Here is a 25881-nt window from a genome sequence, read left to right as displayed (position 1 = left end):
TGCGAGAAAAGTCAAAAAACGAAAATTCCTATTCGAGATAAAAATAAAAAAAAAAAAGGAGACGGGAGGTGGGAGGTTGTGACTACCCTACCCCTAAAACGATGCAAAGTTCTAAACTTTGTATACAAAATGAGTACCTTTTTGCGTCAAAATGGCATATAAAAGCGTAAGGGGTGGACCTCGGGGCTGAGCCTCCGCCTATAAAAACTCCGCCAACCGAAATGGAGAGCTTCAATGTTTCTTGCAAGCAATGTTATGTAAAGCAATGGTATCATCCTTCTTGATCTGCTTCTGTTATAAAGATATGCCTAGTCAAGATCGGGTATCTCCGCTTTGCATCGGTCTTCATCACATTTGCCTATGACGCACGGCTTATTATTTCCGCGGTTCCTCATTGCCTCTAAACAGATATGCTCCTGGTATCCAAAAGATGACTGATCAAAACCAATAGAAGACAAACACTGACGCGTGACCTCGTGTGCCATCAACTGGAGAACAGATCCAGTCTTTATATCCTTTGTTACGCACACCGGTAAAGGCAAATCTGGAGGACAAGTTTGGTACTTGGTATTCTGATCACACTTCTTTAGGGCTTTTTCCTGAGTTTCTCCATTCCCAAAGCATATAGGACAAGCTTTCACTGTAAACATAATCATAGAAAACGGTAGTGTAGTTTATTTTCTACCTCTTTTAGTAACTTCACTGAGCTGCCCCCACACTGGTTTAAGTCAGTCGCTTTGAAGGGAACGACGATCCAAATGGTGGCGCGTGTTTTTCGAAACCCAGGAAGCGGAGTTCTTTTGCATGGCTTAATCCCTGAGTGGACAGGGAAGAAGCGAATCCTGTGTTCTGATTGACTACCCGAGCTGGCAAGATGGGCCTATCTTGCCCGCTCGGGATTTCCCGCGTTATTTCCGCGAGAAACGTTTTAAAAGTTTTTTTTTTTTCAGTTTTGGCCATATAATCTGATCCTTTTATTGCGCAAGCATATTCAATCATGATGCCTGTATGTTGACCAAGACTTTCTCTCAGTCCGTAAAAATGCGGCAAAGAACTTGGCCAATATCCAGCCATCTTGACCTCAGTAACCCTTGACAGGAGGCGATTAGTAAGAGCCTCCACATGTGCTATAACCTTGAGTCAACCCTTTCCCGTGAAAATGTATTTTTAGATCCACTGATTTCCCGGGAAAATATTTTTCCCGCAGACGTCCGCATAGCAACAGAAAAGAAAAAATGGCGGCCGAGAGAGAAAGCTTTACTAACGGCTCCTACCCTTGATCAATAAGGCAAGTATTTCTGAGGCCCGATCTTCTCTGATTTGTGTGGAAATTCTCTACGCCAGTATACCTTATTGTTTCATGCTAGGCTAAAAACTCTCTGTTATATTCGAGTCCTGGTGGCTATTTAAGAAATTCTACGTTACCACTAGGAGCTCATCATCATGTTACGCGAAACTGCTTTATCAATGAAAAAAAATTGTCGACGATCATTAAATTCTAGTTAACCATTCGCCACTTTAGAAAATTAACTGAAAAGGATCCTGAGCCAGGATAATTTACGCAAAGACTTTTGGGAAAAAATTGCCAATAGCTGATCAGCTCGTCCCCGGTAACGATCCCAGAAGTCTTTGCGGAACTTCACTCGGCACAAGTTTTCTTCTCGATTCTAAATTGGCGAAGTACCGGTCGAAATATCGGGAATACTCAAATCGCTTTGTTCTTCGCTGTTTTGCTATTACATTTTACGTGTCTTTGTTAAAACAGCAAGATTTGGATACCGTCAGTATTACAAAAGTAATTCGACTTTGCAGTCCCTATTTCTCTGTTATCTAGAGTGACAAACGCCTTAGGGAAGTAACTGCCCCACCCTCGGCAGTCGCACGCAATCACTTTTTTGGTTCTCTCTTTTTTTTACTCATCACTCTAGGCTCCCGCTCTGCGCTCGTTTCCGTCATGCCCGTCTTGCACTTCTTTTCTTCAGCTCTCGGGCTTCTCGCTTATCTACTAAGCCTTCGGGGGAAAGACTTTGGAGGAGGCAGGGGAGGTAGTTTGGGCCTAACCGCGTGAAATGCAGGGAAGGGCGAACATCCCTTGATGCAATGATACTCATCGAAGGGGGCGACTGAGAACGACATTCTTGTTTAGTTTGTCTGTTATGTAAGTTGTATATTACGTGGTAGTTTACGATTGTACTAAATCAATTGTGTTAATTCAGTATTTCCTGCAAAAACTAAATGGGATGAACACTACTACTAATTATTATTCATTACAACACTGATTTTTGTTAAGTAGTATTGTTGTTACCTGATTCTCGGGTCACACGCATAAAATCATGTAACGCGTTCACTTGAAAAACGGCAACCAAGATCATTGCAAACGTTCCAGTTAGTACGGCTGCTCTCATGACGGTCCCTTATATACGACACCTGCAACTTTACGTAAATTAAAGACAATTTGTTAGATGGCCTGGGGTCATGGTAGCCTGAAAAAACAGCCGTCGTTTCAAGACACCACTACTGGTTTCACCGCGAAATCGAGCGTAGAAATTCCATACTGATGACGTGTCACTATTCACAGCTGGATACTGCTTCTGACTGGATGAAGAAAATTTTCAACCAATCAGAAGCTTTACTTAGATCTGGCTAGTGCGCATCACCTGTACGGAATTTCTGCGCTCGTTTTTGAGACATTATCAGTGGTGATGTCGTCGCGAAATGTCAGCTTTCTTCTCAAGCTAGGGCTATGGATTCATCTTTTCCAAAAAAAAAAAAAAATTTGGCTTCAATGGCATAAATTCAGATAAATGGATCTTCAAGACTTTTCCATACATTGTGGCTCTTAAAAAAGCCTTCTGAGGAATTAATGTTACTCTTAATTGCCGTGCTTGCCAAAAGGTAAACAAGCGCTTTATTACATGCTTCTCGTATCGTTTGTTTACACCAGAGGTAGCCCAAGTTCGAAATATGAGGACGGCACTGTTGCGCAACTTTCAATTTGCAATACAGCGTATGGCGGAAAAGGGATTGTTTCTGAAAACTAAAACTGAAAACGTTTTAAGTGAGGTGGGCTGTTTGGTTCTATCAAATCTCGGAAACAATCGTTTTTCTCCGTACTTTGATCATGGAGTGCCGTCGTTCATATCTCGAGCTTGGGCTTACTGTGTAAAGACATGCGCTCTTTCAAACTGCCGTTTGTCAGGCTCGAAACCCACACTGACTCTTCTCACAGTGATAGGTCTAATTTTATAGCCTTTTACAAAGGCGTTCTCAGAGCATCATCACGCGCGGTTTCTAACCTCTTCGTGGCAGACTACCGCAAACTGCCGCTTTTAAGCCCCCCCCCGACTTTTAAGCCTCCCAATTTTAGGCCAATCTAGCTGTAAAAAACAACAAAAAAACCCTGGGATAATAGATCATCATAAGCCCTCCGAGTATAAGTCACCATAGCTTGTTTAAAATGAATTCGATTTATTATGAAGCTTTGAAGCTTTATTAAAAACTATTCGAAATTAAAGGTGAAGCGTAATTATTTTTATTAGCACTGCTATAGCCTTTTTGGATATGAGCCCCTCCGTTTTTAAACCCTCCTGAAAAGGAATCTCAATAGGCAAATTTTTTTTTAAACTCTGGGAAGCAAAGTTTGCGGTAAATACGTACATTATAGTTTCTAAATTATATGCGCCAAACTAATAAGGATCAGATTATGCTATGCAATCTTTATGAAACTTGACTTACTATAGGGTCGGTGAATCGAAATTAAATAATATATACGGCTGTAATTGTGTCACTTTTCTCGACCTTTTAAAGAGAACATGATTCCTATTCGCTTTATTAAATAAGGTGATTGGCTTCAGTCTTCAGGATCTTTTACTCAAAGGTTGGAACGTTCCTGAATTTTCCGCCCGCTTCCAATATTGGTCACCAAGGAGGAACAAGAACTTTAATTTGGCTACGTATAAAAGCCGAAGAAGAGCCACTGCTGCTGTTAAGAGAGTGTTGAGAGGGAAAAAGAAGGGATCAAGAAGTATACATTCTTAGCGCTAATACGTCGTTTTAGCGTGATGTAACTGGCTTACCTTCACTCAACGATGTCAATAGACGGCGGGATACTCAACAGAGCACTCTGTTCAATGTGATGTCTTTTCCTGAAAGGTTGCCCAATGACTCCTCCTACCAGAGATTGAAGCCACCAAAATCGATTTTGGGGAAAGAAAAGACGAGTTAACTATGGATTAGAAGCGAAACAAAACATTTCTTTTTACACTGGCGTTGAGATAAAGAGGCACAAATCCTACTTAGAATATGAATACACTCTTTCCTTTGCATAAGAATGTTGTTTTCCAGCCCAGGCTGAACATTTTTATTTAATTATAGCTCTCATTACCTCTCGCAACTTCGCTAGTGATAACCTAACCGTACAAATAGAAAATAATGATTTTTTAGTATGGAAGGGTAAAGCTACTACAGTCATGCAGGCTACGATTGACCTATATAGTCTCCCATGCAGTTAAAACGAGAGAAACTTCCCTTGGGAACCTGTCTACATTTCTCACTGTAATAAAATTGAAGCTTGTTTACTTTTCGAAAACCCCTCAAAGAGATCCCCCGAAAACCTTTTTTGAATATCTGCATGACTAGCCTGTTCCAGGCTCTCAGATAGTGGGGGAAGACGCGAAAGGAAAAGGCACGCGAAAAGACGCCCCTGTTCTCCCCAGTTTCCTCCCCTTTTAATATCGTGTTTGCCTTTTCTCAACTCAGCGGTCCCGACTATCTCGGAGCCTGGAACAGGCTACTACATTACAAGCTTACAGATCCATACAACTGGAAATTTGACGGTGACCCATTTTGCACTGCCCGGACTGTAGCTAAAAGCCCGTTTACGCTTCTTCAACTAACGAGGGGTGGATTTTTCTTATGATATGGGAAGAACGAACACTGCCTAGGCCAGGCTACCGGATTCTCTGCCAACTGGTAAAATAAATACGGCTTTTTGTAAAAACAATTTCCTAACAATTCAGTTTAAGAAAATCTCAATTGCATCTCTTCTACTCAAGGATGGGGCAAACCCCTGTATTACACAATGACTGTCCGTGACCCTTGCCGGTGAAAAGAAAACACAAGCGCGCAGACACTGGACTATTTCGTTTCGCTAATAACCTGTGAATATAGTACTGCAACTCATCATGCATTGTAACCTGCACTTACCTTGACTCTGAAAGATGCTTCCACGAGATCTGTTGTAAACTGAATGCCAGAACAGTCAGAACACGCTGCCTAAAATTCAAGGCCTTTCTTGATTTTTTCGATGGACTCCCCCTACCAACGATAAAATATGCCGAGATCTTTTGTAAGTTTCGTGCAGCAATATTATTGAAGCTTCTAATCATTAAACCTAATTAAGCAGATTGATTAAGTTCTACTGTTTAGTTGTAAAGCCATTCTTGGCGGAACTTGTATGGGCAGAAACAACGGGATAAAAGTCTACAATACCCTATTCAGAATATAAAAAGTCACAAAGAAATTAAACTATGCAAAAAATAGAATATAGCAAGTAAGGTACAACTCGGTAATCTATCACAAGTTACTGAGGTAATTACGATTCTAACCGCTATATATTAAGGACAATGCCTGAGCTTCGAGGCCTTCTTAAGAATAATGACCGAGCGCTCAGCGCGAGTCATTGTTAAGAAGGCTGAGGAGCGAGGGCATTATCCGATTTAATGCACCTTTCCATTGTTTTAGAACCAGCAGGTCATTATTGGGGTCTCTGAAATGGAGCAGTAGGTTATTACATAATAATGACCTCCTGCTCCACGTCAATGACCTGCCCTTCCATTTATTGAAAAAAATAATCTGTTCAAAAGTAAAACAATGGAAAGGTGTATTAATTAACTAAAGGATAACTCAGCAAGGCTGAAAGGGACACATGGAACTTCTGTTTTAACTGAACGTTCACAATTGATTTACCTAATTGTTGGCAGGGATTCAAGAAATATTTGATTTTCTTTGATTAATGCCGGCTTCTTGAATAAAAGGCACATCGGAAACCCACAAATTTTATAAACACCTCGTGGCGCTGAATCTTGAAGTAAAATAAGTTTTAAATAGTGCATATTAAAAGAGCAACTTATGAGTGTTTTCATGGACGTATTCCGCGGAAAAACGGCTTTGTGAAAGCTAGATCAGAGATGTTCAGTTTGACGATGCAAATGCCAGGTTTCATTTATTTTGAATTTTGTTCCAATAAAGGTGTATTTTCTCACTTAAATAACCAAGCCACTTTATACGGACGCCCCGTTGCTACAGCGGACACTGTTCCCACTATGTCGTTATCAGCAGGATTCCAAGAAACAAACAACAACAACAAGAAAAACAAAAATAAAGCAACAACAAAAAACAAAAACAAAAAGAGAGAGAGAGAGAGAGAGAGAGAGAGAGAGAGAGAGAGAGAGAGAGAGAGAGAGAGAGAGAGAGAGAGAGAGAGAGAGAGAGAGAGAGAGAGAGAGAGAGAGATAGAGAGAGAGAGAGAACGCGCGGGTCATTTTACGTAACAATCAAGTGCGGATCACCGGGTGAGTTTCAAATGTCAGCTTTACCTTTTTCAAAAGCCAAGGGGGCGTTTGTCTAATTGTTTTGGGTAGGACAAGAACGCATACAGGAGCGATCAAACAAAACGGTCCTGAAGCAAGAGCCTTGAAACACCCATTCTGAGGATAAAGAATTTGTTTTGCAGTCTAATTTGCATTGGTTTAATAATCGGTTCATTTGATTTCACACTATTTAGGTACTGAAAAGTTCTCAGAATTAAATTACAGCTGATTGTCTTAAATGGTAGATTAATTAAGATAAGACAGAGTTATTGGTATATTAAATGTGTGTGTGTAGATGAACCGGGAGAAAGAATACACCCGAAGAACAACCACATATCACTGAGTTCATTGCCATTTTAATGAGAACAGACTTGTAATTATGCGACAAGATTTCACTTGATTGAATTAGTACAATGTCTCGAATGGCTTAAATAAATGTAACGCACTTTTCTATTACGTTGAACCGGCTATTGTTTACTGAAACAAATGAGTTGAACGACCATAACAAGTGAGAATGGAATAGAGTTGTTTATGGTATAATAGTGTTACGGTTCCGCCCAACCATCCGGGTAGTACCTCAAATTTATACGAAATAAAACAATGGAAGCGTTTTCGACCAATAAGAAAGGGCTGATTTCTAGGTCTAAACCAATCAGGAAGAGTTACTACTTATTGAATATTCAACGTAAAAGGTCTACGGCAGCTTGAAAAAGACCCAAGTGAACATAATTGTTATTTAGTGCGTCTTTTAAAAAACTTCATGGTAAATCCAAGCATTAGTTTAAAAAATGAATAAATAGCAGGGAAAATTCAGTGGCTTTAATTTCACCGATTAAACAAATCATTGCCGTGTTGAGAAACACACTGATTGCCTAAACCATTGGTTTAGTCAACGATAGTGCTTATATCTTTAAGCCTACGCTATAACAAAAGATAACAAAACTACAAATTTACTCATATTTTCCTTCGTACAAAAGACAAGTAAACCTATGAAATAGACATTATTTTCAAGTTGAATGACAAAACGTAAGATCTTTAAGCGCACTTTTGGAGAAAGAAGAAAAGTATTTACACTGTCGTCTGTGTGCAGGATACAGGCCGATCAAGAACTTTCCAAACGGACCATTCACTTAATGGTAGAGGCCGAGGTGCGACTCCTTGCCTGGTTTAGTAAATTGGTTTTGGTACTAAAAACATCAACAAGAGACATCATCGCAAATACCAGGGCTTATTTCCCAGTCAAGCCCAAGTTTTTCTCAGATACCTTTTCAGAACCCAATAAGCTAATCATTTAGCTGCGAGATTAAGTGCCCTCTTTTCTGTGTCAGCACTATTTTATTCAGTGTTTTTATAAAACCGTACAATTGCAGCAGTTTCATTTATCTGCTTGATAATAGAACCAAGTAATTAGTTAATCTGCAAATAACAAAGATAGTGGAATGAAGCTCCGTTCGAGTCTGGTATAAGCCATAAAACACAGCATAAACAGTAAACTTCGAGACTGAAAAGTTCTCCGTTGAATGTTTTATGCTAATTTTAGCTGTGAAAGAGTCGGCAGAAAAGAAACAATTGAGCTGTGGGAGTTGGTGTTGTTCAAAGCAAACAATAAAGGCGCATATATTCGGCCCTTTCCTCACTCATACGCTGTTTTTTGTAAAGGGATGTTTTTTGTCCGATTTGACCTACCTTCCCCATGTATCCAGTGAAAACGTCGGTCACCGTTACAGACGCACCCCTCCCCTCAGAAAAGACTCTCTCTCCCCGTTTTTTTTAGGGGAGGGGGCATCTGTAAACGAATTTTTTCAAAAACGCTCTTCACGGTCAGTGGACATTTTTGTAAACGCTCGGCTATCGTTTTCGCGTTCTTGTGGGCGGACGAAAGTGAACGTTTCTGAATAGGATGATCATAGTGACACATTATAAAGTGCATGCCGTGTAAAGCATGCAATCGTATTTCCATCTAGATTTTAACGTTTAATAGCTAGTAATTAAGGACGGTCGAAAACGACTTGCAACTCCACTTTAACAAAGTACCAACAATTTGTCCGGTCCCAGGCATTCTCTCTTTCGCCTTACCCCGGCCGGAATTTTATGTTTTGAGCGAAACGAATAAAGTTAGGGCGCGTCTAGCTTGTAAACAGACTATGTTTTATTTTTCTTTTCCTTTTTTTCAATCCCCCACCCCTACCCCGTTGCGCTGGTGGTCCGCAAAATCCGTCGAGCGCGCGTAATAAAATATAAACCGCGGGAGATTTATTAAGAGAAAATAGAGGGTCTGTTAACAGGCTAGGGCGCGCCTGATCCCAGGATAAAATCAACCTGGTTTGCAGACGGGCAAACATACGCCCTTGACTGGTCCCTACATGATTTATTCCTGGAGTGAAAAGCCTTTTCCAAGGTCGCTCGGCGTTAAATCTGATCGTGACTGCATAGTTCCGTCTTGATATACCTCTACACTTTCCGCCTCATAAGTCGGCATTCCCTACGTGGTTTGCTAAAAAATCTATGAGTAAAAATCAGATGTATAAGTGTGCCGATAAAGGACAACAATATGACAGATGCAGTGATGATATTCGTAATCCACCGTTTCAGATCACTTGATTTGACCAAGTGAAAAATATCACAATCATGAAAACATTTTCAGCTATGAAACACGCGTGAAAAAGACCTGAAGACATAGTGGACCTGCCAAGGCTTCTTAGACATTCTGTTCAATATCCTGTAAAGTAAAAGATGAAATAATTATTGTAAATGCGAAATGATTTTCGACAAATAAAAAAGCAATACTGTAGCAGCTGAGTATTTGAAAGATTGCGAATTCCGCATTCCGAATTCCAGATTCCTTGCGTTACACAAATCCCTCTAAAAACATGGCGGTCAGTAAATTAGTTCACGATCACCGCCTTGTCTCCCTTCTTCGTTTGGTTAAAACCATAGCCACATGGAAAACAGTGATTGAAAGTATGCAATCGTTAGGAATGGACAATTTTCGAATGGCATATACCCGATTTCTCGCTTTCTATTCTGACAATCCCTCTGGACATTCGCGATGGAGAGACGCTGGCGAAATGGCCAGGTACTGCTAGGTAGGGCATGTTTTGCCACTCACCCCTCGACCGAAACTGAATGGCCGCCAAAACTTTTAACACAGTTCAGTAGCTGAAGGATGAAACTACACAATGACATGCAGGAGAGCCAGTAAGTATGAGCCACTTTTGAGATTTAATCCACTGAATTTGGTTTAAATCGCATGTTTCGCTAAGTGGGTCAAAGAGGTTAAGTGTGTTCCCTCGCATTTTCTATACAAAAAAGTGTCGATGATTCTGACATGTATTATTTTAAAGATAAAGGTTCAATTAAAATAACTAGTAAATTGAAGGCTTTGGGACGCGCTCTTTAGTCCGCCGGGAGCAATCGGTTGGATTTTGATAAAATTCGTATATATTTCACAAGCAGGTCCTTCTGCGGTGCGGAAAGAAAATTGGTCAAAAAAAAATTTACAGAAGCGAATTTCTCCAAACTAGTTTCAAATTTGTTATACACCTATTTAAAAAAGACTACAGAAAAATTATGAGCGAAATCTATTTTGTGGGCAAAACTCGATATGAGGATCTTACAGAGACTGGCTCTCAGTTAAAGTTTCATAACATTTATTGCAGATTTGGGATTTTAGGTTCCATCTAATTTGTCACGAACAGTCCCTCATTGAGAGTATGTCAATGAGTCCAACAGTCAAGTTTTGCATTTATAGTCAGTACAAAACCAGGAACTTGTAATCTCAAAAAAATTTATTCCTCAAATGCTTCCAGCATAAGTCATTCCGTGCTCATATACAAAATATGCTGTTTATCAAATGGTATGGTTTACTGGTTATTATTATTATTATTATTATTATTATTATTATTATTATTATTATTATTATTATTATCATTGTGAGAGAAGACTGTTCAGTATCTTAACACACCCTCCCATTGCAGCACATATAGAAATCAGTATCGTAGGATCTGGTCCCACAACACGCGTAACGGGATCCTGACGGTTGTAAAGTACCACCACAGCACATATAGAAATCAGTATCGTAGGATCTGGTCCCACAACACGCGTAACGGGATCCTGACGGTTGTAAAGTACCACCACAGCACATATAGAAATCAGTATCGTAGGATCTGGTCCCACAACACGCGTAACGGGATCCTGACGGTTGTAAAGTACCACCACAGCACATATAGAAATCAGTATCGTAGGATCTGGTCCCACAACACGCGTAACGGGATCCTGACGGTTGTAAAGTACCACCACAGCACATATAGAATGTTGGGTTGTAACTTCTTCTACCACACACAGCCCGGCCAAATTGTCGACGGGTCCTGCTTTTTGCTTTAAGTTGATCTAGTGGTAAAGAAGAAATCTGATAGGATTTAGAATTTTAGCGGCGTAACAATGGACAGCCTAACAAGAGTTACTGAGATGACAATGATGATGATAATTGTTCAAACGAATATGAAACTTGGAGGACAATACCCATGTATAGTAACGAGACAGAAAAGATCGTAGAAAACAAAGCTTAAAGACTTAAAGAGTAAGTGTTAAGTTGACATGCTTAACTTACTGATTCAGATCAGGTTATGAAAAGCTTCATCGTGATCCTTTATTGCTTTTTTTTTATATGATTGGTAATGATCAGAACAATTTTTGATTTCTAAATTTGACTGATTTTTTGCAATATCTTTGTTAATGGTAACGTAGTTTAGAGTGGTTTTCATTTGAGTGTCGAAAAGTAATTGGTTTTGCACTTTCTACAGGATGCGATTGGCTTAAAAGATTCGCGCCACCTTTTCATCCAATCAGAAGTAAAACCAAAGCCAATTGTGACGCGCTCGCATGCATTTTCCCGCGCTTTGCGTCAGCCACATGTAATTACTTCGAGTTTTGATTGGTTCAATGTATTGTCTGCGTCCTATGTGATTGGCCAGAGTAATTACTTTGGTTTTGGTTTTACGACACTCAAACGAAAACCACTCTATACACAGACTTTAGACCGAATCCAGCTGCCTCTAAGAAAGTGGTCGAGCCACCTTAACAACAACAACGACAAAGAAATCTCAAAGTATTAAAAAAAAAAAAACCCTGTTGTAACCTTGTTCTTGCTTCAAGCCACTCGCTTCATCTCCGGAGCCAGAGCCATCATCCCTTATGGATTCAGCGTCTTCACCGGTAGTTTTGCTGTCACTTCCACGGTCCTTTAAATTCCCATTACTGTGCTCCGTCAGCGAATTTAGTTCCTCCGTCAGTAAGTCTGCATAGCAGCTGCAAACGAACAGGGCCACAGCAACAAATGCAATTCCTAACTTAAACATCGTGCCTCTCGCAGATCGATTAGTCTGCTGTTTGGAGTTTCTGACATTCACTGGTGTCTTTGGCTTGCTTTTATGCCATTTGCTCCATAAAAATGATGGGCACTTTGAAGCTTCAGCAGAGTCGGAAATTGTAAGATCCATTTGCTCCATCAAAAAGTGATCTGAAATTGAGAGGGGTCAGAGTGGCAACACGGAACCTAAACAGATCTGACAAAGTATCCCGTGTCAGTCTACATTTTTGAAACTAGCTGTAGAAAAATCTGTTCCTAAAGTTCCCAGTTCTGTGCAATATTTTTTGCAGCTGAGCCTAACTATAACGCTTCCGCCTTTTGCTTTGCCGCACGCTGATGAACAAAACCAGGAAGAGACGACGGGGATTTCAGGCTGACAAGTGCTACGTGCTGGAATACATTAGTTCAGCTCCTGTTCCCGTGGACGAAACTTAAACAGGATGAAACGCGCTATTATTTCTCACGGGTTTTAAAACTAATACGTAATGAGGAAACAGCTGTCAACGGCTACAACCCTGCTTTATGGTTAGGTTTTATCGGTGAAAAGCAAAAGAAAGAATAAACAGAGCTTCTGCTCAATAGAAAGATAGATACTTTTTAATCAGAGTTTCGCTTGATGTCCGTGTACTAATAATATCCGCATGCCTCTCGACTTAAGTAAAATAACTTAAAATAACAGTTGCATACATAATCCTATACCAATATTTACCATGATCATGTTTATTATCAAAAAGAGGCGTTAAGACAGATACGTTTTCAGTTTCAGTGGAAATCTTTTCTATCTCTAGGGATCACGTTCCACCTTCTAGCTGTAAGTACACCGGCCACTCATTTATCAAATGGCATGATATCAAGTTCTCTAAATAAAGCCAGGTGAATAGGGAGAGGATGAATATGCGTTTTGGACGTGCTGCTCAGCTGTTGGTTCCCCCAGGCAACCACCCCGTAGTTTAGTATTTTCTGGATATTAAAAAAGTGAATTGTAGAACAAAGTTCTTGCTTTTTTTAGGACAGAATTGTCTTTAGTTTGTTCTTTTCAGTAGGCCCAGTCGCTTCCCATTTTTTTCTTTAACATATGCGAAATTGTTTCTGAGCCAATCAGGAAGAACTCTTGATTTTGGTGATATGAACAATTCCATGATATGAAAGTTCCATAGGCTCAGTTAGACAGCAAACAGTCTCTTATGTCTTTGTTGGTGGCTACGTAGGGTTCTCGATCGACATTTTTCTTTGGTTATTAACTTTAAGAGACATATTATGATATGTTTATATTCTTGAGTCCTTACTGTTTGTAATCCAATCTGGTATTTTGCCGGGTATGACTCGACTTTAATGCGCAGTTAAAGTCCATTGAGGCCACACTGACCTTTTGAAACTTTCAATTTAAAAATGGGCTTTTTCAAAATCGTGATTCCTTTCATGGACATGAAAAGTCAAACTTTTTTCCTGGCCTCGATATCTCCACTTTAAATTGTGGTGGTCAGAAAGGGAATCGTATGGAGTATAAATGGTAAAGTAAAAGCTACAATGTAATGCAAAAATTGTGTCAAAAGCATTTTAAAAATCGCTTACCACAATGTTGGGTCCTTTTGTAACCTTTTTGCGACATCTTTGCAGTTTATTTCTTTTTTCTATACCTGCACAAAATTAATTATTGATAATTATCTCTTAGGTCAGAATTTTTGAAGAAGTTCTGGCTTCTGATTGGTGCCAGAAAACTTGTGTTTTTCTGGCACCAATCAGAAGCCAGAACGGCGTCGACCGTTTGGAACTGGTCTGGTAAGACATTGTCCCCAGGGGCTCTTCTCGCCGTTCTTTACTGTTCTTCGTTCCATATATATTTTTCCGCCCGTTTAGACTTTCCCTCGCCCCCTTTATCTGCCCCTGGGTATCCGAGGATGGGGTGGAAACCGCTGTGCGATTTCTTGGGCTGCGAGGTTCCAACAGTTGCCTTTCCGCATGAAAATATCAAAGGCGAAGTCGCTGAAGTTCCTTTGTCTGAGACAAGATCTGGTAGGCCGGCAATATTGGAGATACAAAGAGCTCTGTTTGTAATTCTTTCTGTTTCTTTTTGTTTCTATTTAAGTACGCTGATTCGACAATTATTGCTCCTGTATGGAAGGAGGTAGACTACTCCGATCAGTTAGTGTCACAGTTTTTAGATTGGACGAATACAAATGGAATGTCTTGCAACCCGAACAAATGTTAAGAGTTGACGATCATAAAGAGAGGCAACCACGATCTCTATTCACCTATTGAGATGATACCAAGCTGTAAAGAAGTTGAGATTTTGGGCGTCACCTTCCAATGTGACAGCAAATTTTCAGTGCACGTGAAGAACAAACTTATTAAAGCTAACAAATCCCTACATATCCTTAGAACGCTGCGCAAAAGAAGGGTACAATCAGTCAGAAATAGACCTTCTCTTTAATACTATAGTTCTACCTAATATTAACTACGCATTATCTGTCTACGCCGCGTCCGAGTCCGATCTTACACCTGTACAATGTTTCTTATTAGACCGCTGTTTTAAAAGGAAATATACGTCTAAGCCTGCAAGTGTTTATGATTTCTTAGAGAGGCAAGACCGTAAAATTTTCAGAAAAGTTTGCAATGCCAAAGGACATCCACTTTTATCTATTATGCCTCGTGTTAAACCCTCCAGCTACAATCTTAGGAAAGAAACTTGTTTTAAACCTAAGATTAACACTATGCGCTTTAAAAACTCTTTTATTAATCGTTTAGTTTTTAAATATGAATTAGCTATGTAATATACTAGATATATATACCGGTTTATACAATGATGTGAATGCTACACGCGCTGTGATTGGTCGTTGCCCATGATCTATTAGAATACAGATACATGGATGACGTCACGGGAAACTTGTTTTCTTTGTTTTGTTCAACATGGCATGCGGTTTTGAAAATGTTTGTGAGATTATTTCGGATTGAGGCAAGTGAAAGCTTCGGAAAAAGTTTAGCAGGAGCTATTTACAAAGAAGAAAAATGGAGAAACGGAGACCAGAAAAGCTATTGACTACTCGACAATGCCTAAACTACAAGAAATCTTCACAACAGTTGCCATCGTGTGTCTTCGCTACGAGAGACTCGCTATTTTGTAAAATGTTTTCGCTATTATTCTTCTTTGAGCAAGAAAAGACAGTGAAAAACTTTTCAAAGAAACTGTACACAAGTAAGATAAAGAAGAAGCTAAGATGAAAAGTTGGGTTTGGGACTTAAAAAATGCCTAAACTAGCACAAATCCTCAAAAGGTCAAGCTGTTCGAGGCAGGTATGTGTATCGGTCTTTTTCTTTTCTGATCATTGTATAAAACAAATAGATTTCATGTTGCCGTGGGTCTGTTCAGTAATAGATCACAGAGGACGTCAAAATGTGGTAAAAACAACAGTGACACACTCGCCTGCGGCTCGTGTGCCACTTCTTTGTTTTTACGACATTTTGACGTCATCTGTGATCTATTACTGAACAGACGCACGGCAACATGGAATCTATTTGTTAAATATATTTTTTAATTCTTACTTTTTAACTTTTTAAAATTTATTACACTTACTTGTAACAAAAGATATGTATTTTTATCTCTTGATGAATTAAAACTTTATTATTATTATTATTGTTATCGTAGCCTTTGTAGTTATATTGTTTCGTTATTTGTATTATTGAATGATTGACTGGATGATCTGCAATTTTCCCTTTACGAGAGGAATGTGTCGAAAATATACCCCGCTTTGGTATAAAAAATGTAGGGCCATGAACAATTTTCTCTTTTATGGCGAAAACAATAGTTGAAAAAGTGATTCAGTTTATACGAGAAAAATTTTAGGAGCCGGATAGCATCTCATGACTTAATTCTATGCGATCCAGTGATGATTATTAATTGCCAGTGTCCAGCTACCATCTCGATCATTATCTGTATTGTAGGGCGTTTACAGGCCTATCCTGGCTAACCAGCAGTATAATACTGTTATTAAAGTGTTGCTTGACGCAATCGGCGTCGAACCTGCTTCCTACTGCTTGCATAGTTTTCGTAGAGGAGACGCGGCATTCGCTTTTTGCCATGACGCTCCAAGCGCCTTTATCAAAGCACAAGGCGATTGGAAGAGAGTAGCCTGCGTTGCAGGCGTCAAAATTCCCCCTTACCCTTCTCCTTTTAACGCCTGCCATGCAGGCTAGGAAGAGTGATGCCTATTTAGTTTATGTCGTTGGCTCACTTTGTCTGAAGCGACCAATTTCAAAATCCTCCATGCCGCTCCACTGCCATGACTCCGGCCGCTCTACCCCTCCCCTTTAAATATTTGGGTTTGGAGTTATCAGGTGCAACTAGTATTTTAGCTTCGCAATAAATGATTGTTTACCCCATCTCTGAGAGTGCTTGCTCGTGATAGTAATTTGTGACTTTCAAGCTAATGGTCGGCTCGTATATGAATGAAATAATACGGTGTTTTTTCAACATTAAAAGACCCCTTGCCCTCCAAAACCGGAACAAATTTAGAAAATTATAAAGCCATTTTCAGTTTGAGGCAGATTGAGTCTTATAAATGTAGAAACTTTTTTATATATAAAATGACGAGAGCCAAATCCTGCTGTTTTATCCAAGACAAAATATAGAAAAAAAAAAACCAGCAAAGAGAAAAGAGAAGGACGACTCAGTCCGTCCGAAATATAGGGAAGTCACTTTTCTCTTTGCTTTTTTTTTTCTATTAATGCATGATTAATGTTAAACGTTTTGTCTCACAAATGTAAGTTAGAGAGTCTCTTGGGGTAGTCTCGATCTTGTGCTCCAAAGCTTACTCGTGTTTATCTCTAAACTGCATAAAATACACTTTGATCGCCCATAACAGACAAACGGTAAGAGGTGGATGGGATGCAGTACCGGATAATCAAAGAATAGCTTTTCCTTCAGTGGATACTGCAGTTTACTTAGCAACCACCCTCAGGATATCGTCAGTAAGAATGGAACGTGAATACACAACGTGGTGAATACACAACGTGGGTAAAAGCGGCCATATTGGTCAGCCGCACAAGAAATTAAATATATGACGAAATCAGAGGAGATGGTTGCAAGAAATGACAACTTCAGATACTTAACTTTCGATACAATTACTACGTGGCGACAAAGCTATTGCACAGATGGAGCAACTTGTGGCTAAGGCAAGAGCTAAGGTTATTGTGGCTGTTTGCCGACTCGCCATTCTAAAAAGGATGCCCGCTACTCCTCTGACTCTGTTGGTGGCACATCGGCTGCGAGAACAAGCTGTGAAAGCGCAAGTCCAGAGAAATGGAAAGATGAAGACCTACGGTGGTTCCCGAACCCAAAGGGCGAATATACTGAATTCTCAAATAGTATTCTGCCAAAATTCTACCTGTCCTTTTGGACCACTTGTCCTTACAAGGAACGCTTTAGCCACTGTTTCGAGACTGAAAGAAAGCGCCAGTGGGAAGTTCGCAAGGCTTTGAAAGCAATAAATCACAGAACCCCGCTCGGAAACATCAAAATATGGGCGAAAGCGGACACGGGTCGAGAGAGACAATTATGTTAGTTGGGAGAAGATAGTTTTTTGACATATAAATTTTTCGACACCCGTAAATAATTTAGATTAATCTTGACAGGCAACTTTGCTTGTATCTACAAAAAAGAAGCGACATGGGGTAATTTTTTCCTTGCCAAAAAAACTGTGATCCTCCCCCGGTTGAGAATAAGACAGGTTTGTCACTCCACAATTTGTTAAAAATGTACTAAGGACCCTCCCCTCCGAAGCCCAGACCCACCCCCCCCAAATAAAAACGTACCTTCTCTTACAACTTGTCTTTTTCGTTCAGAAACAAAGCGGTATACAAAGAAATACTGACGCACACCGTAGTATTTTTTTAAAATATGCATTTCTATTGCACGTACTCAATAGAAACGAAAATATTGTCAATGCTGGGTACTGGGTACTTCAATCTGTCCTAGTCGTAAAAATTAGTTCCCGCAAAACAAAAAAATCGCCAATCCGCAAAAACAAACTCCCGCAAATATTTTGTGCCACACACGGTATATATGGTCAGGAGAATCGGCTCCTGATATGTTTTCAACCTCTATTTACCTCACCGTAAAGCCGATATAAAAGGAATTTTAAACCCGTCATATACATCCGGATATGATACAAACAACATTTTATTTTTGAATATTTTTGTCACGCCTGGTGTTCCATGTATTTAAAACTCACATACTACTGATCTTTTCGATGCCAGAAGTGCTTGAATTTTATTCGCTTCCTTTAAAACGTTACCTCAGCAATGAAAGGTTGGCAAAAAAGTCACAGTTAATACGAGAAAAAGACAAAAATTGAACCTACAATAACTACGATAACAGAAAGGATCACAATCACAGCTCTCTGTATTTCCCAAATAATTTGCCGACCAGATCTTGTCTCAGACAAGGGAGCTTCAGCGATTTCGCCCTTAATATTTTCATTTGGGAAGGCAATTGTTGGAACCTCACAGCCCAAGAAATCACACAGCGGTTCCCAACCTTGCTTCACGTTGTACACCAACAGCTTCTCTGGTGGAACAAGTGACTTAACGCGGTGATTGTGCTCTCGGTATCGCGTACGCAAGATAAAACCTGCCTTGGGGTTTGCAGAGCCAACAAGAGCGTTTATAACAGAATATAAAACAAAGAGCTGTTTTCTTGAAGTTGGAGACAGAACACACAAAAACCTGCGAGATATCACTGCCTCGATGACTTGAAGTTGATTGACTACGCTCTTCAACCAAGAATCTTCTTCTCTTTCGCTTAAAATCACTTTACTATCAGGGTAAGCTTCCAGTATTTCTTCCCAGAAAAAATTTCCGGGAGCGTCAACGATCGCGTCAGCATGTTGGTAGACTCTCTTCACATCTAACTGAGCGCCATTTTGGAACACATCGACCCAGTGCTCTTGGAAATCAAATGTTTGCTCTTCCCAGTCAAAAACAGTCAATCCAAGATGACGCAAAGCTTTGGCGATGGATTTGGTACCCGTTTTTCCCACACCTGCACAAATTATCTTCATGGTGATCTTTTAGGTCACTAAGAGATTTTCGTTTAGTATTGAAGCGGCTGCAGTGTGACGTCAGTGTGACGTCGAATGTTGTGTGATTAAGACTTAACAAGGTCATGCGATCATTTTTATCTGTCAGCTGAAGCCCCAGGAATGTTTCAAAAGGCGATTAGGGTTAGGGTTAGGTCTGGGTTAGGGTTAGCCTGTTCCAGGCATTCAGATAGTAGAGTGCGGCGGTAGGTTGGGAGCGTGTTGAGTTGTACACCGAGAAAACGGGGGGGTTGAGGGAACAGAGGCGGTGGAGGGGGGGGGGAGGGCAAGAGCGAGAAAACTACTGTTTGAGACTCAAATGACAGCAATAAAACTGGGATGGGATTCGCACTCTCGCAGGATTTATTTTATTTCCGTATTTTCGTAGCCGCAGCCGAGTTCCGGTTAGGTTTCGGTCGATGTTCATATAGATTTTGTGACGTGTTCGATAAATAACATCGACCGAAACCAGCGTTCCTTGGGAAGACCATAAGCCGCGTCGTTCAATGTAATACAGCTGAGTCTATTACAGATTTAACCTTTTTTTTAGTGATATAAACTGGAAACGACAATATTGACCGTTTTATAACTCAAACTAACTCAAAAGTAACATATTGCGGGCAAGCGTTTCCTCTTCTCCCCTCCCCCTCCCCCTTCCATTTTTTTTTGCTCCCGCTCTAACTTTCGCGCCATAACTCGACTGGAAACGCTTGCTACGCAGGCTATCAAATTTGACGCTTGAATTTGTTTTTTTAGATGTGTAAGTTTCTTTAAGTGAACTGTCTATGGTTTAAGTTTCTCGAGTTACCACTTTAAATTGACGAGGCTGTTATAAAAAAGGAAAGAAGTAAGAGAGAGAGAGAGAGAACGTGCAGGTCATTTTACTTAACAATCAAGTGCGGATTATCGGGTGAGTTTCAAATGTTAACTTTATTTTTTAAAAGCCAAGGGGGCGTTTGTCTAGTTGTTTTGCGTAGGACAAGAATGCATGCAGGAGCGATTAAACAAAACGGTCCTGAAGGGAGAGCCTTGGGACACACATTCTGAGGATAAAGAATCTGTTTTGCAGTCTAATTTGCATTGGTTTAATAGTCGGTTCATTTGATTTCACACTATTTAGGTACTGAAAAGTTCACAGAATTAAATTACAGCTGATTGCCTTAAATGGAAGATTAATTAAGATAAGACAGAGCAAGAGTCATCGGTTCCTGGACAGAGTTATTGGCCGTATTGAATGTGTGTGTGTAGGAATACACCCGAGGAACAACCACATATCACTGAGTTTGCCATTTTAATGAGAACGGACTTGTAACTAGAACGAGATTTCACTTGATTGAATTAGTACAATGTCTCGAATGGCTTAAATAAGTGTAACGCACCTTTCTATTACGTTGAACCGGCTATTGTTTCCGAATGAATGATTGAGTAATGAATAAAAGGTGCTTTGAATAATTAAATGAATGAATAAATGAACGAGAGAGTGAGTAAGAAAGTAAGGTGACTGAAACAAATGAGTTGAGCGAATACCATAAATAGAATGGAATAAATTGGAAGAATCGAATGAATTGAATGAAATAAATGAACTGAATTAAATGAATGAAGTGAATGAGGGCGACTTAGGCTCCAAATAAACTACGGAAAATACGGAGCTGTCACAAGGATCGGAGCTAGAGTGCGGTTTATGGTATAATGGTGTTACGGTTCCGCCCAACCATGCGGGTAGTACCTCAAATTTATAGGAAATAAAACAATGGAAGCGTTTTCGGCCAATAAGAAAGGGGCTGATTTCTTGGTCTCAACCAATCAGGAAGAGTTACTACTTATTGAATATTCAAAGTGAAAAGTCAACGCCAGCTTGAAAATGAGCCAAGTGAACATAATTTTTATGTAGTGCTTCTTTTAAAAAACTTCATGGTAAATCCAAGCATTAATTTAAAAAAATGAATAAACAGCAAGGAAAATTCCGTGGCTTTAATTTCACCGATTAAACAAATCCGCCGTGTTGAGAAACACACTGATTGCCTAAACCATTGGTTTAGACAACGATAGTGCTAATATCTTTAAATCAATAACAAAACAACAAATTTACTCATAGTTTCCTTAGAGTAAAAGACAAGTAAAGCTATGAAATAGGCATTATTTTCAAGTTGAATGACAAAACGTAAGATCTTTAAGCGCACTTTTGAACAAAGAAGAAAACGTACACTGTCGTCTGTGTGCAGGATAAAGGCCGATCAAGAACTTTCCAAACGGACCGTTCACTTAATGGTAGAGGCCGAGGTGCGACTCCTTGCCTGGCAGTTAGTAAATTGGTTTTGATACCAAAAACATCAACAAGAGACATCATCGCAAATACCAGGGCTTATTTCCCAGTCAAGCCCAAGTTTTTCTCAGATTCCTTTTCAGAACCCACAAGCTAATCAGTTAGCTGCGAAGATTAAGTGCCCTCTTTCCTGTGTCAGCACTTTATTAATTCAGTTTATCTAGTGTTTTTATAAAATCGTACAATGGCAACAGTTTCATTTATCTGCCTGATCATATAGAACCAAGTAGTTAGTTAATCTGCAGATAACAAAGATAGTGGAATGAAGCTCCGTTCGAGTCTGGTACAAGCCATAAAACACAGCATAAACAGTAAACTTCGAGACTGAAAAGTTCTCCGTTGAAGGTATTTATGCTAATTTTAGCTGTGAAAGAGCCGGCAGAAAAGAAACAATTGAGCTGTGGGAGTTGGTGTTATTCAAAGCAAACAATAAAGGCGCATATATTCGACCCCTTCCTCACGTATACGCTTTTGTTTGTAAAGGGATGTTTTTTTCTCCGATTTGACCTACCTTCCACATGTATCTAGTGAAAACATCGGTCACCGATACAGACGCACTCCTCCCCTCAAAAAAGATCGGGGAGAGAGAGTTTCTCTCCCCGTTTTTTTTAGGGGAGGGGGCATCTGTAAACGCATTTTTTCAAAAACACTCTTCACGGGCAGTGGACATTTTTGCAAACGCTGGGCTAGCGTTTTCGTGTTCTTGTGGGCGGACGCAAATGAACGTTTTCGAATAGGATGATCATGGTGATACATTATAAAGTGCATGCCGTGTAGGGCATGCAATCGTATTTCCATCTAGATTTTAACGTTTAATAGCTAGTAATTGAGGACGGTCGAAAACGACTTGCAACTCCACTTTAACAAAGTACCAACAAATTGTCCGGTCCCAGGCGTGAATCATGCCATATCAGTTTCCACTGTTTTACGAAAATCAGTCAGCGTTTTCATAGATAAATAAATTTTTCATGAAAAAAACTTTCCAAGCTAAAATCTGGCCAATATCCTGACTGAATGACTAAGAAACCCAGGAAAGGTGGCTTAAGGTGATTCACTGGTTTTGCACTGCGCATCTCTTACTGCGCATAACAAGATGGCCGCCGTAAAAGAGAGCATGTGAAGTAACATTATTAAAATGAAGTTGACTGAAGAGAAACGATATTGGAATTTTTGCTTGCGGCTGTTTCTTGCTGAGGTGAGACTCAGTGTGTTGGGAATGTGCATAAAGTAAGCAGTACGCGTGTTGCTGAGTTCGACTTCCTCACGAAGATCCTCGATAGTGAATGTTTAATTAGTGCTTATTCACTTTGATTTTCATTTAAACGCTTTCTTTATCACATTGTGTCCTAAATGTGATATCTCGATGTAAATTCTGTAAAAACGGATTTTTTAATGCTTTCTTCCCCCTTTCACATACATTCTATTTTGAAACTCGCCCCAGTCCTCTCCCAAAAATCGGAGAAAATGCATTTGGTGCGCACGTTCTGCAGCTCTACCGCAAAGACGAGTACGGTGACCCCCATTTTTTATTTCATGATTTTAATAGAGACAGTGCTTCCTTTCGATGAGAAAAAAATTGGCACGAATCTACGTTTAGTTTTTTGGCAATTTTACTAAATTGTACGGATTGAGCTATCACGGGTCGAATAGCGCGTGTCCAATTCAATTCTACTTTGGAGCGTAAAGTAAAAACAGGAGCATTAAAAGACATTTTTCTGGTATGTAAGTGGATAAACAATACAATAAAGTCAAATTCTGTGCCATACCACGAGCATCATCGAAAAAATCTCTCCTTTTTGTCTAGTTTTGAGCTGCCCGCGGTTTTTGTAACAGGGTCCTAAATAGCCGTATTTGTCAGCATTGTGACGTCAAAATGAGCACGGTGACCCCCACTTTTTATTACTTTTTTATCATCTTCTTAACTTGTTACATCAGTGTAGCAAGTTTCATCTACAATCTATGTTACGTTCTTTTACTAGGGAATCACCTTAAGGTCATGGGTTAATATCCAAAACAATTTCACGGGGATGCATGCCCCCGGCACCTTGCTAGAAGCTTACGAATTCGACGCTCGTGAGGAAAACGGTCAGTTTTTATCTTAGATCCGGAAAAGGACCCAAGAGTAGAAGATTGGTTGTGGTATGGGCTGCAAGATCTTGTTAGTCAAGGGTTAGGTTGCGTTCTTCATTTAAATTCCCTTGGACAACTTTCAAGACAGCAAAACTACTGACATCAGTTGACTTTAATTTGCCACATCCGTGTCTCTGAACAGGTTTTTTTTTAAGTCCGAGTAGCAACGATTCAGTTTTCCAAAAAAATCTATGATGTTCTTTCAAAAATTACTTACCTCTGCATGCTCTTGTCTTAAACAGGGTAGCGAAATGAACTCCTCAAAGTTAACGCGTGAAAAAGTATCGACATAAAGCTCTCCCTCCAGCACTTTTTAGTGGAGCAAGATTTTTCAACGTAGGGAAACTAATGAAATGTACCTGTCCAGAGCTAAAGCTCAATTTTAACAGCTTTGATTCATTCTCTCTTTCGCCTTACCCCGGCTGGAATTTTATTTTTTGAGGGAAACGAATAAAGTTAGGGCGCGCCTAGCCTGTAAACAGACTTTGTTTTATTTTTCTTTTCTTTTTTTCCAATCCCCCACCCCCTACCTCGTTGCGCTGGCGGTCCAAAATGCGTCGAGCGCGCGTAATATAATATAAACCGCGGGAGATTTGTTAAGAAAAAGAGAAAATAGAGGGTCTGTGAACAGGCGAGGGCGCTCCTGATCCCAGGATAAAATCAACCTACTGGTCTGCAGACGGGCAAATGCATACGCCCTTGACTGGTCCCTACATGATTTATTCCTGGAGTGAAAAGCCTTTTCCAAGGTCGCTCGGCGTTAAATCTGATCGTGACTGCATAGTTCCGTCTTGATATACCTCTACACTTTCCGCTGCATAAGTCGGCATTACCCTACGTGGTTTGCTAAAAAATCTATGAGTAAAAATCAGATGTATAAGTGTGCCGATAAAGGACAAGAATATGACAGATGCAGTGATGATATTCGTAATCCAACGTCTCCACTGTAGATCACTTGTTTTTGACCAAGTGAAAAACATCACAATCATGAAAACATTTTCAGCTATGAAACACGCGTAAAAAAGACCTGAAGACATAATGGACCTGCCTAGTTTAATGTCGAACAACTTGGAGTTGAGTTCTTTCACTTTGAATCCGAGGTAGACAAATACATAACATGGCATTAGGAGAAAGGCTATCCACCATACTTCGTTCTCGGTAAAGTATTCGTGATTTCTGTACAAGTAGATAGATATGCAAACAAATCCATGAAACGCTAGCACAGCTGAGGTAATCCACTTAAAAGCCACGAGAAAGAATACGATCGACAGCCCACGGGCAGCGACCAGGCAGGTGTTATAAAGGATGATGGCGACAAAATGCCCGGTTGTTGCTTCCTTAACAAAGCTACTGTATTCGAACAACGTGAGAACCCAAACTAGGTTTAAAAAAGTGGCGGAAATAGAAAAGATCTGTAAAGCTGAGATCGTTTCATCCTGGACTACTGTAACATAAAGCTGAAGAATCATCTGAGGCATGTTTTCCAACAGTCCTTCTACGTAATGGTAAACTTTCTCCGCTCTATAATCCTGCCGGATTTGCTCATCGTCGACGACGAATCCCCCGGAGTTATAAACTTGATCATAGTTACGTAAACAAACAAGTAGCAGCTTGATCTTTAAAATCCCCGATCCGCATGGGTTGGTAAAGAACAAAAGCCGTTTCAGCACTGTGCAAAATGTTTCTCGTCTATCTAGCCTTTGTATTAAGTAAGCCAGTGTTAGTAGAAATGATGGTAGTACTGCAAAAAGAAGGCAAAAACCGAACCAGACATAGTGTTGCTGCTGAAAGTAGATTGTAGCCGCCAATATGTCCGTTGCTACGTCGGTACAACTTAAAAGAGATCCCAAAGAGTACTTTAGCAATTCGTATCTGCCAAGTCGTACGGTGTTCTCTGACATGCATATGTCTCGTTCGAGAAGAGCAGTAGCTGTAGATGAAGGGATATCTCCCGTTACAAATCCTGTCTTGTAGCTTAGTTTCTTGCATTAACGGTGGTCCCTCTGGAAAATTGGAGACAACATTTTGGTGTAATGATCGAATATCACCATATTACGTGACTTTAGCTGTAAATATTGAACAATGCTGGTCGTCAGCTGGATAACCCTCTTCGCATATCTAGCGCCTGTTATCACGAAAATTCAAAGCACTTCATTGTCATTGTATTTCACGGAACTGTCATATCTCCAGCTTATAGACTTGTTTGATTATCAGAAAGGGAAATTATGGGAGGAAACATGTAAATTTCGCTCGAACGTCATTTGGTTGCCAAGGTAAACACTTGCACGACCTCAAAGAAGTCACGCAATCACGCAATAACAAAACTGAAAAAAATCACTGGGGGAGCTGGTGCAGAGAAAGCATTGGGACTAGGGAGGAAGAGAGGTCGCCGGAAAA

At 40.0% G+C, this 25881-nt stretch overlaps 2 protein-coding genes across 2 annotated transcripts; both read right to left on the bottom strand.

Annotated features, from left to right (window-relative positions):
• Positions 1-8734: 8734 nt before the first annotated feature.
• LOC140944074 (uncharacterized) lies at positions 8735-25728 on the bottom strand. The gene is made up of 2 exons (XM_073393188.1): positions 24150-25728; positions 8735-8909 (listed from the first exon to the last, which is right to left on the bottom strand). The coding sequence occupies exon 1, from the start codon at positions 25383-25385 to the stop codon at positions 24204-24206; it is 1182 nt and encodes a 393-aa protein (XP_073249289.1). The 5' UTR covers positions 25386-25728; the 3' UTR covers positions 8735-8909; positions 24150-24203.
• On the bottom strand, positions 17873-19069 carry LOC140943351 (uncharacterized). Its single transcript, XM_073392431.1, has one exon. The coding sequence runs from the start codon at positions 19011-19013 to the stop codon at positions 18282-18284; it is 732 nt and encodes a 243-aa protein (XP_073248532.1). The 5' UTR covers positions 19014-19069; the 3' UTR covers positions 17873-18281.
• Positions 25729-25881: the final 153 nt, after the last annotated feature.

This window comes from Porites lutea, chromosome 7 (assembly GCF_958299795.1).
Source record: "Porites lutea chromosome 7, jaPorLute2.1, whole genome shotgun sequence".
Lineage (NCBI taxonomy): Eukaryota > Metazoa > Cnidaria > Anthozoa > Scleractinia > Poritidae > Porites > Porites lutea.
Note: the sequence above shows the minus strand (reverse complement) of the source record. Positions and strands in the feature narration are given on the sequence as shown.

What these genes read in the sequence shown, in the direction of transcription:
- LOC140943351 (XM_073392431.1), bottom strand. Translation starts at nt 19,013, where the DNA reads ATGAAGATAATTTGTGCAGGTGTGGGAAAAACGGGTACCAAATCCATC.
- LOC140944074 (XM_073393188.1), bottom strand. Translation starts at nt 25,385, where the DNA reads ATGTCAGAGAACACCGTACGACTTGGCAGATACGAATTGCTAAAGTAC.